The sequence below is a fragment of the Diceros bicornis genome, chromosome 6, assembly GCF_020826845.1.
Source record: "Diceros bicornis minor isolate mBicDic1 chromosome 6, mDicBic1.mat.cur, whole genome shotgun sequence".
In the NCBI taxonomy this organism is placed as follows: domain Eukaryota; kingdom Metazoa; phylum Chordata; class Mammalia; order Perissodactyla; family Rhinocerotidae; genus Diceros; species Diceros bicornis.
The window spans coordinates 59,962,243-59,976,490 of NC_080745.1; the positions used below are offsets into that span (position 1 = coordinate 59,962,243).

Below are 14,248 nucleotides of genomic sequence, written 5' to 3' on the forward strand. Positions count from 1 at the left end.
AGATTCCTCTTCCGTAGGTCAAAGAGCTAATATGAGGAGAGGAGGAGTTGACCGCCACAAAGGGAGTTTGTGAATTGGTGCTACTTTTCCTTTCTTAGCTTCTATAATTTGCAGAAGCATCCAGAATCATTGACTGCATAGGTTTTTATAGTTGAAACTTCTTTACAGATGAAGCAATTATAGCATTTAATCATCTGAAGTCTCAGAAGATTTCAAATATAGGAATTTCGATAATTTCATACTTTTGTTAGTTTTCTCTCTGACCGTTCCTATCTTAATACACCTCACAGAAAAGACAGCCTTGGACAGGAAGATAAGAGCATCCATATGAGCTGATTGTATTGATATGACCCTCTTCTATTTTTTAAATCACTGATGCTTATAGTACTATGTTTTTATTTATTTATTTATTTTTTATTTTTTTTTTTATAATTTTATTTATTTATTTTTCCCCCAAAGCCTCAGTAGATAGTTGTATGTCATAGTTGCACATCCTTCTAGTTGCTGTACGTGGGACGCGGCCTCAGCATGGCCGGAGAAGCGGTGCGTTGGTGCGCGCCCGGGATCCGAACCCCGGGTCGCCAGCATTGGAGTGTGAGCACTTAACTGCTAAGCCACGGGGCCGGCCCTATAGTACTATGTTTTTAAACCACCAATAGATAGAGCTGCCTCCTTTTCTCTTCTAGCTTCCTCACTGAATTATTATAAACATTAGTACTAAACGAAATGGTAGAAATCCTTAAAAATACAAGTGAAAAAGGTGACAAAGTTTATTTTGTGATACCTTTGAAAAAAGCAGCAAATGTTCATACCGTGTATTTTAGCATGATACACTATCTTAGATATTCATTAATGGTTTCTTGTCTTGACCACGTAACTCATTGACACTTGTATAAGAGATAGGAATAAACCATATCTTTTCCTTTTTCTTTTTTTTTTTTGTGAGGAAGATCAGCCCTGAGCTAACATCCATGCCAATCCTTCCTCTTTTTGCTGAGGAAGACTGGCCCTGGGCTAACATCTGTGCCCATCTTCCTCCCCTTTATATGGATCACCGCCACAGCATGGCCTGACAAGTGGTGCCTCGCTGGGCACCCGGGATCCGAACCCCGGGCCACCAGCAGCAGAGCACACGCACTTAACTGCTACGCCACAGGGCCAGTCCATATCTGTTTCTTATGGTGAATAAGAGTGCTGAGTGAGGTGCTTAGTATTTCTTGATTGATTATATTCACTCAGCATTTGATTTTCAAGACTGAAGAATCTTTTTTTATTTACTTCTCCAAACAGATGACTACAAAATTAGTGATTTTTTTGAAAAACAAAAACACATAGAAACAAGCCTGTATCTGTATTTGTTTTTATGCTTTATTCACTCTATAGCCTATAGTTACTTAGTAGTTGTAGTACTGAAGCTCTGCTCCTCCGTAAACTGTCAAAGATTGGTAAGATATTTACCATATGGACCATTCAGCTCGGGACCATAGTTATTGAATACCTACTATGTACCAGAGTTTTTGCATTTATGATGATTTGAAGAAGGGGATACCAAGACTTAGAATAATTAATAAGCCAATTATTATGTACTATTTTGTTTTAGAGTATGTATGTAAATACTCATTTTCAAAAAAATGAAATCACAATAAAAATAGTAAGACAGAAATATATAAAGCAACCTGGATTTTGATCTTTTCTAAAGTGCAGACTTTTCAACCTTTTACTTTCTTAATGTATGAAATAAGGAGGTTAGGTTAGAAATCCTTTGTATCTGGCTATAAAAAGGAAGAAGTTACTACATTTAAAAGTTAGGTTTTTTTTGTTTTTTTTTTTTTTGGTGAGGAAGACTGGCCCTGAGCTAACATCTGTGGCAGTCTTCTTCTATTTTGTTTGTGGGCCCCTGCCACAGTATGCTAGACAAGTGGTGTAGGTCCTTGCCTGGGATCTAAACCCGTGAACCCTGGGCTGCCGAAGCGGAGCGCACTGAACTTAATCACTGTGCCACCAGGCCAGCCCCAAAAGTTGGTTTTTTAAAAAATGACTTAAAAAATTTTTTTTTCCAGAAATCTTCCTGCTAAATCTGTGGAAGAAGCTTTACGTCACCGACAAGAATATGATGAAATGGTGGCTGAGGCTAAAAAACGAGGTATAAAATTTAACTCCAATTGGTATATTTAGTTTACTGATTTCAACAGGAAATTAACCAGTTGGTTAATTTCAACAGGAAGGTAGATGGTGAAATTGATCAAGTCTGTCTTTAAGATGATGCTGATTTCTTACTTTTCTAACTAAATTTATTCTTAAAGAGAAATAAAATGTTGTACTAGGATCATAGTTTTTTTGTGAGAACTTTTACAAAACTGATACGAGGAGAAAGGCAGCAGACTATGAGGGACCTCATAATTGTAGTCATCAACCTTGGACTACTAGTATCTTAATTTATAAATGAAGATATTATTCATGAATTTATTCATAATATTCACTTCTTTTACAGGTTTTAGGCTTTTGATATTTTGTAATTTAATAATTTTAACATTTTAAGATAACTTCCTATATGGCTTTGAGAATATGTTTTGGAATTAAAAGTTGCTTTTGTGACTTATGAAGTCTCTAGAGTCCCAGTGGTATCACTGGGATGGGCCACATAAATGTATACTCAAGTATATAAATTCATACATTTGTTTATTCATTTTCTCCTCCAACTGAAAATGTAACACAAGGATAATTTAACAGTATTTATTTACAACCACTATTAGTTCAGGATACATTTTTAGAAAATACTATACAGCTATGTATATTTTTAGACATATGCCTTATTAACAACTGTTATTTTTTCTTTTGACTTAAGTAAATGGCATATTATAATAGTATACAGTCCTACTTCATGGCACTATTTTGGAAATGAAGTTAATTCTTTAATATCATAGTCAACCTAGGGTATATAAGGCCGGTTAAATCTTTCTAAAAGGCCTAATTATTTAAACATTGGTTGAGTTTATTTTACTATACAGAATTTGAAATATTTCTAACATACTCAACAAATTTTAATTGACTCTCAATATTGACTTTACTATTTGATTAATATTTAAGATATTGATAAATAAATGATCCTAACAACAGGCTATGATAGAAATAACATTGAATTGGAAAATCAGAAGGTCACAGCTTTAATCCTGTTTGACACTACCTGGATGTGACACTCATCACATCATCAATGTTAGATTTCTCATCTGTAAAGGGTGTATGAGGGGGCACGTCAACTAGATCTAGGCTTTCAAGCCCCTCTGTCAACACTTTTTTTTAAAGCACTGGAACCCTCTCCAAAGAAATCTTGCATAGAATCTGAATACATAAAACAAAAGAAAAAGTGGAGCTGCTTACTTGGCCTCCTGCTTGCTCCTCAAGATGGTTTCTGAGGCATATGTGAAACACAATTAGAAAACAGTTTGACTAGCTGAGCTCTGAAATCCCCACCGGTTCTAAAATTATATATAACTGTGTATATATTACTCACTTCTCTATTTTTGAAGCACCTCTTGTTCTGAAATTGTGACTTCTGATTTTCAGAAGTGTGTTGTATGTTATGTGTGTGTATTGGGGGATTTTTTAATTTCAATCTAAGTAGTAAAGTGGAACATCATAGCAAAAAGGGTTCACTATAATAGTGCTGTTGGCAGAATCATTTTTTAATGTCATGTGGTTTTATATGAGGAAATTCATAAACCCCTTGTATGAAAAAAAAGGTGTTGGTTAGTTGCTCACAGTTGTTTATTTTTTACATAGTTATTAATTCATGACAAATTTCAGTTCATTGATTAAGTATAAATAGAATATGTGATATAGTAACCTATTTAAATTATTTTTCTGACCTTTATTCCATTTACTTTTGTAGAATAGGAGATGTTAATTTAAAATTAGGGTAATCAAGTTCATTTGCTTTCTCTTTTTTTCCCCTCCTTCCCTCTTTCCCCCTTTTCCCTTCCTCCTATCCCTCTGTCCTTGCCTTTCTTCCTTCCTTCCTGTTATCAGAATATTCTTTTTGAGAGAACCTTTTTTGTAGACTTAGGTAAAAGGAGAGCGGTGTTTTGATTTAGTATTGAAATAATTTTTACTTGTTTAAAACAGAAATTAAAGAAGCACATAAAAGAAAAAAAATAATGAAAGAACGATTTAAACAGGAAGAAAATATTGCAAGTGCAATGGTAATTTGGATCAATGAAATACTGCCCAATTGGGAAGTAATGTAAGTAAGCAAACTTTTCCTGAATTCCAGTCTGTCTCCAAAGATCTCATGTTTCCAATTCTATGTTTTTATTATTTCCAATGTCTGTGTTATGCTTTGGCTAAATTATACTGTTAATCAGGGTCTGAAAAATTTTGTGCTTATCTCTGTACTTTGGCTTTTATAAATCCCTCAATCTCTAACACCTACTTCCCTTACTGACTACCCTCTATGCCTGTCAGAATCTTACCTATTCTTTGTATCTGAAATACTAGTTGATCCATGAAACTTAATTTTCTCAGTTACCATATTTTCTTAATTCTAACATACCGTCTATTGCAAGATGCACTATTGATGTAAAAGCAGGTTTTTGCAAAGAAAATATTAAATGTGTACATTCATTGTAAGATGCATTTATTAAATGTTAAATATTAAAGTGATTTTTAATATGCTTCTCTCATAATCAAGAGAATGTGGTATATATGATCTTTCCCTTCTGTAATGTCCCATTATCCTTTGAGACTAATATACTTCTTCCCTTACTTTGCCTTTTTATTTCTTGATAATATTTTTGCACATGCCTGGAGGGTAGCAGATGTCTTCTGCAATGCCTAGTGTAGGATATGCATTGGGAATTTGTTGAATATTGGCACAGTTTGACAGATATTATATTAGGCTCTTTACATAAGTAATCATATTTGATTCTTACCTTTACTCCCACTTATCTTATAGGGAAGCTCAAGGTCAGAGAGGTTAAGTGATTTGCCCAAGGTTATACAATTAATGAATGGTTAAACCACATTGGAACTCAGATCTTTCTGACTCTAAAGCCCTCTTTCAGCCGACTATACTCTTTCAGCCGACTATACTGCCTCTCAATGACTAGAGCCTTATCCATAGTAAATACTTTGTGATTTTGTTTTTGGTACTGAATTGACAACAAATTTTTATATTTCTTTCATCTTGTTTTTTCTCAGTTGTCCACAGATTTTTGATTCTTTCATTGTATTCTTAGTGTGGCAGCTATAGAAGGCAGTTCCCTTTAAATTACTATTATCTCTCTTTAGGGTACTATGTATTTTTTAGACTTTTGTTACCTAAAGCATGAACCCAATAGGAAGAATGCATCATATACTTAACTCTCTGTGTTCTTAAAAATCATGCAGTCATTTGGCCGTAGACTAGGTAAACCATCATGCAACTAGTATTTTTGGTATAAAAAGTAACTTTCTCCTTTTTTCTCCCCCTTTAATTCTAGGCGTAGTACGAGAAGAGTTCGAGAATTGTGGTGGCAGGGATTGCCCCCTAGTGTTCGTGGGAAAGTTTGGAGTCTAGCTGTAGGAAATGAACTAAATATCACTCCTGGTTTGTATTCTATATTCAGTTACTCCCACACATACGAATAGCCATCTCCAGAGTTACAAAGCAGATTACTAGACTGGCCATTTAGAAAGGCTTTACCATATATAATGTCATTTTAAGAGGATGCTTCATTCTCCACCTCCTTCTAAAACCTGGTATGATTTAATAAGTAAGTTACTATATTTCATATTATGTAAATAAGATTTGTAAGTTTTCCTTTAATTTACAACCATCAATAATATTCTTGACATCCAAATATCTTAACTCTAGGTAACTGCAAAAACTTCTGTGATTCTAGGTAGCAGTGGATGAATAAGAATATACAAGGAAAAATAAAATAGTTAAATTGTGGAAAGGTTTCCTCTTTATTAAATTTTTTGAATAAATATAATAAACATAAATATTAGCAGAAGGCTAGAAATTTCTTTTCCTACATCTCTGCCCAAACCAGTACTCTCGGATTTTTTTTATTTAAAAATTTTAAAATTTGAAAAACAGAAAAAGAATTAAGAGCCTCAAGGAGTAGTTAAGTTTTTTAAAACTTTAAAGGATAGGAGTAAAATGTAGAGTAGTTTTGATGAATTAAAAAAAGTAGGATAGGGGCTGACCTGGTGGCATAGCGGTTAAGTTTGAGCACTCCACTTTGGCGGCCCAGGGGTTCGCAGGTTCAGGTCCTGGGCGTGGACCTATGCACTGCTTATCAAGCTATGCTGTGGCAGGCGTCCCACATATAAAGTAGAGGAAGATGGGCATGGATATTAGCCCAGGGCCAGTCTTTCCCAGCAGAAGGAGGAGGACTGGCAACAGATGTTAGCTCAGAGCTCATCTTCCTCAGCAAAAAAAAAAAAGGGGGGGGGGCAGCCCTGTGGCGTAGCAATTAAGTGCGCGTGTTCTGCTGCTGGCGGCCTGGGTTGGGATCCCAGGTGTGCACCGATGCACCACTTGTCAGGCCATGCTGTGGTGGCACCTCATAAAATGGAGGAAGCTGGGCACAGATGTTAGCCCAGGGCCAGTCTTCCTCTGCAAAAAGAGGAGGATTGGCATGGATGTTAGCTCAGGGCTGATCTTTCTCACCAAAAAAAAAAAAAAGGAAGATTGGCAAATGAATCTTAGCTCAGAGCCAGTCCTCCTCACAAAAAAAAAACAAAATATTGGTTAAGTTGGTATTAACATTTTGTGATGATGTAATCAAAACATTCTTTTTTAGGCTAGAAATTTATAAATTTTGAAACATAACTGGGTCATTTTATTTTCAAAGTAGTTTAGGTTTTCTCTACTAGACAATTATGTATTCAGGAATGGAATGGGTACTCATTCTCTTTCATTAGTGGTAGGAAGAAAGCTAAATTTTGATTAAAGTAAATTTACTTTTCATAATCTTGTGTACTTTTATTGGTTCTAATAGTTTGACTCTATCTGTTGTATTTGTTTTAATCATGAAATTTGAAACCATTAGAGAATAGTAACTAAGAATAACGGTTCTAAAGTCAGTCAAATGTGGTTTAAATCTTGTTTCCACTGTATAGTAGGTTTGTGACCTCGGGCAAATTACTTAACATCTAGAACTCTTCTTAGTTTTCTCCATCTGTAAAATGAGGGTAAGATTATTAGCTATCTCAAAGGATTGTTCTAACAGTTATTTATAATAATGAATATAAAATTATAGTGAAAGTGAAATTTGCTGAGAGTGTATACAAATCATCGTTGTCAGGAAATCAGAAAATGAAACATACACTGATCTCAAAGCATTCTCTGTTCAAGTCCAAGGTACATCTTTGAGTCTGCTTCAAGCTCTACATTTGTAGATAGAAAATAAAATGTGTGACATGCGGAGTCAAGCATGGAATTGAACTGAGATGCAGGTTGTCTTGCTATAGATAAGCACTATAAATCTTCCCTGGAGAGATGTCCTTTGGTATTTTGAAATGCATTACCACATTTTTATTACTGTATCAATTTTGTCGCTTCCGAAGGTGATGTATTTGTTCAGTGAACCTTTCTTCTTCCAAGACAGTTTTAAAATTTGAGTAGACTAGTGAAACTGGACCTGGCTTGGAATCAGTTTGAAATCAAAAAGTGCAAACTTCAATTTGATACCTGATAACTGCAAAAAAAAATTGTATACATTTTAAAATTATATCCACCTCTTAAATTATTGATGGAATTGGGCACAAATAATAGAAATTTTTTTTGCTTTTTAAATTTCTTCTTTTCGGGCCGGCCCCGTGGCTTAGTGGTTAAGTGCTTGCGCTCTGCTGCTGGTGGCCCGGGTTCGGATCCCGGGCGCGCACCGACGCACCACTTCTCCGGCCATGCTGAGGCCGCGTCCCACATACAGCAACTACAAGGATTTGCATCTAAGACATACAGCTATCTACTGGGGTTTTGGGGGAAAAAAATAAATAAATAAAACATTAAAAAAAAAAAATTTCTTCCTTTCAACACAGTAGTAGTAATGAAAAGTGAACAGAAGGGAGAAGAGATCAGAATCCTAAAGGTCTGTTTGAAATATATCTAGTCAGGTATTTTATAATGATCTGATTCTTGGCAATATAAGAATACTTATTATGGTACAGTCATACACTGGGATACTGTGTAGTAGTTAAAAAAAAACTAAAGCAGATTTATTTTACTAATATGGAACAACTTCCAATATGATAAAGCAAGATGCAGATCAGTGCATGTAATATGTTTCCACTTTGTTTTATTTGTTTTAAAGGAAGTTTTATTTATATATATATATATATATATATAGTGTATCTCTCTATGTATATACTTGTACATGCATATTTTCATCTTTAGAGCTCTGGTAAGCATGGTGGCATCTGAGGGAAGGAAATTTATTTTTCACTCTATACTGTTTTATACTTTTTGAATTTATTAAAAAAAAATCGTGTTCACATATTACCTTTAAAAACAAGTAAAGTCTTTAAAAGGATTAATTGAAGCAAAAACTGTTCTTGATATTTTGCGCAATATATAAATGTTAGTGTTTGGGCAAGAATATTTTTTGCTGTTCTTCTGTCATTGAAATTTACTATTTTTATGTAATTTAAAATATCTGTAATGGTTAGTTAGAAAGTAAAGACAAATTTGGGGAATTGAGAAAAAATTTTCAATTTCTTATGTTCTTAAAGTTTCAATGAGATCCGACATATGGAAGCACAGAGTGGTATCTCAAAAGTGATTGGGTACTTAAAGTAAAAAGATAGGGGTAGAGGTTTCTGGACGTAGACCCTCTGACCAAATCTGTTTGAAGTTTAGGTAGCTTTGGATAGATATCTTAGGTAGCTTTAGATAGCAATATCATAATGGAGAAACCAGTTTCAAGAGAAGAAAAGCAAGAACTAGCCTTAATTGAGAATCTAAAAGGTGTCAGGAGCTTTATGTAAATTATCTTGTTTAATCATCAGTAACCTCAAGAGTAGGTGTTACTTTTCTCCAGTTTACAGATGAAGAAAACAGAGTTCCAGGGTGATCACATAACTTTCTTGAAGTCTCACTGGTAGTAAGAGGCAAAGCTGGAATTTGAATCTAGGTCTGACTGACTCCAAGAAATTGTGTTTCTGCTATTCCACAATGATACTCCTTTAGCAGAAGCATCTGTTCCTGCCTCTTACGTATATTCTATATGGTAGCTATTTGGATGACCACTCTGCGGTATTTTTATTTGCTGTCTTTCTGGTTGTGTAATGAATAGTTTTGGTAGAATCAGGTACTTCAATTTGCCACATTTTTGATCCTCCTACATAAGAGACCTGACCTATGATAAGATTTTACTCTGTATTTTTAAGAGTAAAAATAGGTGAATATATTTCTTTCCTATTACTTATGAATTTTTGTTCTTTTTTTCCACAGAACTTTATGAAATCTTCCTCTCAAGAGCAAAAGAACGGTGGAAAAGCTTCAGTGAAACAAGTTCAGAGAATGATACAGAAGGTGATTATTTTTTTTTTTAATCAAAATTTTGGGATGAAAATCCAGTCACTGAAGACAGAGTGCGATTTTTACCACATCAGGACCTGTAGAAATTGCTTTACGTTCATTATCTCCCTTAGCGTTAATAACCCTTTAAGTAGGTGGTATTATTCTGAATGATACAAGAGGAAACTGAGGCTCAGAGTGGGTAACTTGTAAGGAGTAAAGCTGTGATATAAACCCAGGTTGTTGGACTCCAGAGCCCAGAATTTAATCACGTCAGTAAGACTAATGGCGTGAAGTATTTTTGGCCAACTCTTACTTAACTTAAAGATAGATAATCTTCACACCTCACTTGTGACCTGCTGTCTCCCCACTCACTGACTTTCATTCACTTCATATTATATTATTTATGATTCTTATCATGCCTTAACCTTTGTTCATGTAATTCATCCATAGACCCCATCTTTCCATCCACTCTTATCAATTTTTTTTCCTAATCATTTTGGAGAAAACAGGAACACTTTTTTTCCTGTCATCATAGTTTATTAAATTCAGGTAAATTTATCCAACCATCTCTTGTCCTTGAATAATGAAAAGCTAATTGTCTGCCAGTCTCTTTTCTTTCTGTATTTGTTCTACTTTACAGAAAAGCAAACCCTATTCTCTTGCCTAAAAATGAACATGCTTTAGGATAGAGAAATGGTGCATATCTCATAGTGCTTTTCTATGAGTATGTAAACAACTCTGTTAAATTCCTCGAATACTCTTTTTGTCTGTTTTAGAAAAGTGAACAGTAGGGTGGGGAAGGTTGACTAAACAAGGTTAGAGAGAAGGCTTGATGTCCAGAAGGGCTCATGTAAGTATCATCCTGAGACCTGTTAGCTGTGTCAACTATTTGTGGGAAGCTAAAAGTGCGAAGATGAAGATGTAAGACGTTTTATACTGGCAAGGTCTTGCCTGTTTCATCGTTTTTTTAAAACTCATTTTTATGAAGTATTGAAAGTACAGTCATACCTGAGAAATATTGTGGGTTCAGTTCCAGACCACTGCAGTAAAGTGAATATCACAGTAAAGTGAGTTGCATGCATTTTTTGGTTTCCGAGTGCATATGAAAGTTATGTTCACACTATACTGTAGTCAATTAAGTGTGCAATAGCATTATGTCTAAAAATACAGTGTACATACCTTAATTAAAAAAATACTTAATCGATACAAAATGCTAACCATCATCTGTGCCTTCAGTGAGTCATAATCTTTTTGCTGTTGGAAGGTCTTATAAAAAACATAAAATCTGGGGGCTGGCCCCTTGGCCAAGTGGTTCAAGTTTGGCGTGCTCCACTTTGATGGCCTAGGTTCTCGAGTTCGAATTCCGGGTGTGGAGCTCTTTCACTCATCAGCCATGCTGTGGAGGTATCCCACATGCAAAATAGAGGATGATTGGCACAGATGTTAGCTCAGGGCTAATCTTCCTCACCAAAAAAAAAAAAAAAGAAAAGAAAAAATGCAAAATCTGTGAAGTGCAATAAAGTGAAACGCAATAAAACAAAGTATGCCTGTATAAAGATTAAAATTATAAGCATTGGCCAGCCCAGTGGCGCAAGCAGTTAAGTGTGCGTGCTCTGCTGCGGCATCCTGGCAGCCTGGGGTCTGCCGGTGCGGATCCCGGGCACGCACCAAGGCACTGCTTGGCAAGCGATGCTGTGGCGGCATCCCATATAAAGTGGAGGAAGATGGGCACGGATGTTAGCCCAGGGCCAGTCTTCCTCAGCAAAAAAGAGGAGTACTGGCAGATGTTAGCACAGGGCTGATCTCCTCACAATCAAATAAATAAATAAAAAGGGCCAGCCCCGTGGCTTAGCGGTTGAGTGCGCACGCTCCGCTGCTGGCGGCCTGGGTTCAGATCCGGGGCGTGCACTGGCGCGCCGCTTCTCCAGCCGTGCTGAGGCCGTGTCCCACATACAACAACTAGAAGGACGTGCACCTATGACATACAACTGTCTACTGGGGCTTTGGGGGAAAAATACATGAATAAAAAATTAAAAAATTAAAAAAAAATTATAAGCATTTACTTCTGAGACATTTTGTCACGAGTAAATGGTAAAAGTTTGCTTTAGTAAAAATTAATTGAATGTAAATGAAGAATTGTTCTAATCAGAACCAGTGTTCTGTTTATTTCCTGGGTGTTTATAATTTGCAGTTGTCATTTAACTTTTTTGGCCATTATCTTTTCAAATATTACTTTTTTCTCATCTCTCTTCTCCTTCTGGGACTTGAATTACATGTATGTTAGATCATTTAACAGTGTCCCACAAGTCTCATACTGTTTTCTTTTTCTTTCTGTACTTCAGTTTAGATTTTTATTGACCTATAATCAAGTTCACTAATCCTCTCTTCTCCTATATTCAGTCTGTTAAATCTGTCAAATGACTCTTTAATTTCAGATATTTTACTTTGTAATTCTAGAATGTCCATCTGGTTCTTTTTGTAGATTCTATTTCTCTGGAAATTCTTCATCTTCCCATCCCATACATTTCCACTCATCTTTTCCTCTGTTTTCTTTAACGTATTTATAACAGTTTATGTTCTTGTTTGTTAATTCCAATACTGGATCATCAGCTTCAACTGGCTGTTTTTTCCATTGATTATAAGTCATATTTTCCTGCTTCTTTGCGTATTTTAAAATTTTAAATTATATATCAGTCATTATATATAAAAACAATGTATAAACTTAAGCTGATGTTTCCTTTGCAGAGGAAAGCATGCTTATTTCTGTTTGAGTTATCACCTCAATTCAGTCAGTAGCTGAGCTAAGTTGGCGAAAGGTTTCAGCTTTAGATAGACTTAGTTCATATCGGGTTTCAAATTTCTTGATAGGAAGACTGTCCTGTTTTGATTACAGGCTCCTTTCTCTAATGAGACTCTCTCCCAAGGACCACGTGATTTTGGGTGATTTCATTCTGCCTTTCCAGCCCAGCCTTCTGTGCTACACTGGTACTCAGCAAAAGTCCCGTAGGGGAAAACCAGAAATGCATTCAGGCTCCCCCAGATCCTATCACATCAGTCTTATTTGGCCATGAAAAACTCTCCTGTTTTCTCTTTCCCCAAGCAGAGTACCTTTGTCTATGGCAAGCTTAATCCTGAGCCCATGCCTCGACTTGGCAGATGCCTCAAGGAAGAAAAATGGCCACTGGTATTCACTCACCTAGGAAAGACTCTTCTCTTTCTGGGATTTAAATCCTCTAGACTTCTCTGTGTCCACAGCTTTTTTATACCTTTTTTTTTTTAAAACGTGATATTTGAAATTTGTTTTTTCATAGTTATTATTGTGGGAGCAATAGTCTTCCCCTACTTTCTGTAAAAACTGGAAGCAGAAATCCTTCACCATATAACTTTCTGATAAATGTATAGATATTTTCTTCATATAAGAGGCTCTCTGGGCCGGCCCTGTGGCTTAGCGGTTAAGTGCGGGCCCTCCGCTACTAGCGGCCCGCGTTCGGATCCCGGGCGTGCACCGACGCACCGCTTCTCCGGCCATGCTGAGGCCGCGTCCCACATACAGCAACTAGAAGGATGTGCAGCTATGACATACAACTATCTACTGGGGCTTTGGGGGAAAAAATAAATAAATAAAATTATATAAAAAAAAATTCCTTGATTTTTCAGATTGTAACTTTTCTTAAGTAACATATATGCTGTGTGAGCGTTCTGTGTTTACAAGATTGAACTTGGTATAGCCAAGTAATCATTTTAATTTTATCTACTTGGCAAATGCAGGTGTATCTGTTGCTGATCGGGAGGCCAGTCTGGAATTAATTAAGTTGGACATATCTCGTACATTTCCATCTCTCTACATCTTTCAGAAGGTGAGGGTTTCTAACCAGCTTGTAACTACCTTTTTTTTTTTTTAATCCAAGGGAAACAGATTCTCTAAATGCATAGCTGTTACGTTTTAAAAGGCAAAACTATAAAAATTGGGGACCTTTATATAAAAAGTGTAAAACTAGTAGGAAAATTTTAAAGGAATTTCTATTATTTTATTCCACTGACTGAATGCATTGCAGTTAGCATAGCACATAGTACCTTTTATGTAGTAAGTACTTGATGAATTTTCATGAAGATGAATTTCTTTGTTTTACTTCTTACTCTGTAGGGTATTTGAATTTTAACATTTTTGCCTAGTAAATTGTTAAAATATAAAGAACTTTGTCCCCAAATTTAAAATTTTTGAGAATTACTATTGAAATAGGAAGAAATGGTTTATTTTTTTTGTGCAAGGGCTGTTATGAAGTTGCTTATACTTTATGAGAAATGATTACATTTTATATGTACTTTATATTTGACTCAAGTTTTAATACATGGAATTCCTCTATCTTTAGATAGCTAAAATGAGAAAATTTTTATCAAGGTTAAAATTATTAATAAACTTAATTTAGTGTAGCTTGATGGTTTTCTTTTGCTGAAATTATATTAAATGAAACAATGTTTTCATTATAATCTTATTGTACCATATCTAGAAGTCTTTAAAATTGTACACAAACTATATAACTTGTATCCATCAAGTGAACTTATTTGGCATTTTTTGTTGTTCATGATTTAATTTTGTGTGTGTGTGTGTGTGTGTGTGAGAGAGAGAGAAAGATTGGCCCTGAGCTAACATCTGCCAATCCTCCTCTTTTTTTTTTTTGCTGAAGAATACTGGCCCTGGACTAACATCCGTGCCCATCTTCCTCCGCTTTATATGGGACA

The 14,248-nt window shown here is 35.5% G+C and overlaps 1 protein-coding gene across 6 annotated transcripts in view; it reads left to right on the forward strand.

Moving 5' to 3' along the window:
* The window catches only part of TBC1D12 (TBC1 domain family member 12), a 108,205-nt gene that overhangs the window by 73,070 nt on the left and 20,887 nt on the right, over positions 1–14,248 (forward strand). For all 6 annotated transcript variants that reach the window (XM_058543573.1, XM_058543577.1, XM_058543576.1 and 3 more), the window contains 5 exons: positions 2,061–2,143; positions 4,123–4,240; positions 5,478–5,584; positions 9,440–9,520; positions 13,277–13,365. In XM_058543573.1, coding sequence (XP_058399556.1) covers positions 2,061–2,143; positions 4,123–4,240; positions 5,478–5,584; positions 9,440–9,520; positions 13,277–13,365 — 478 coding nt within the window. The remainder of the gene's footprint in view (positions 1–2,060; positions 2,144–4,122; positions 4,241–5,477; positions 5,585–9,439; positions 9,521–13,276; positions 13,366–14,248) is intronic.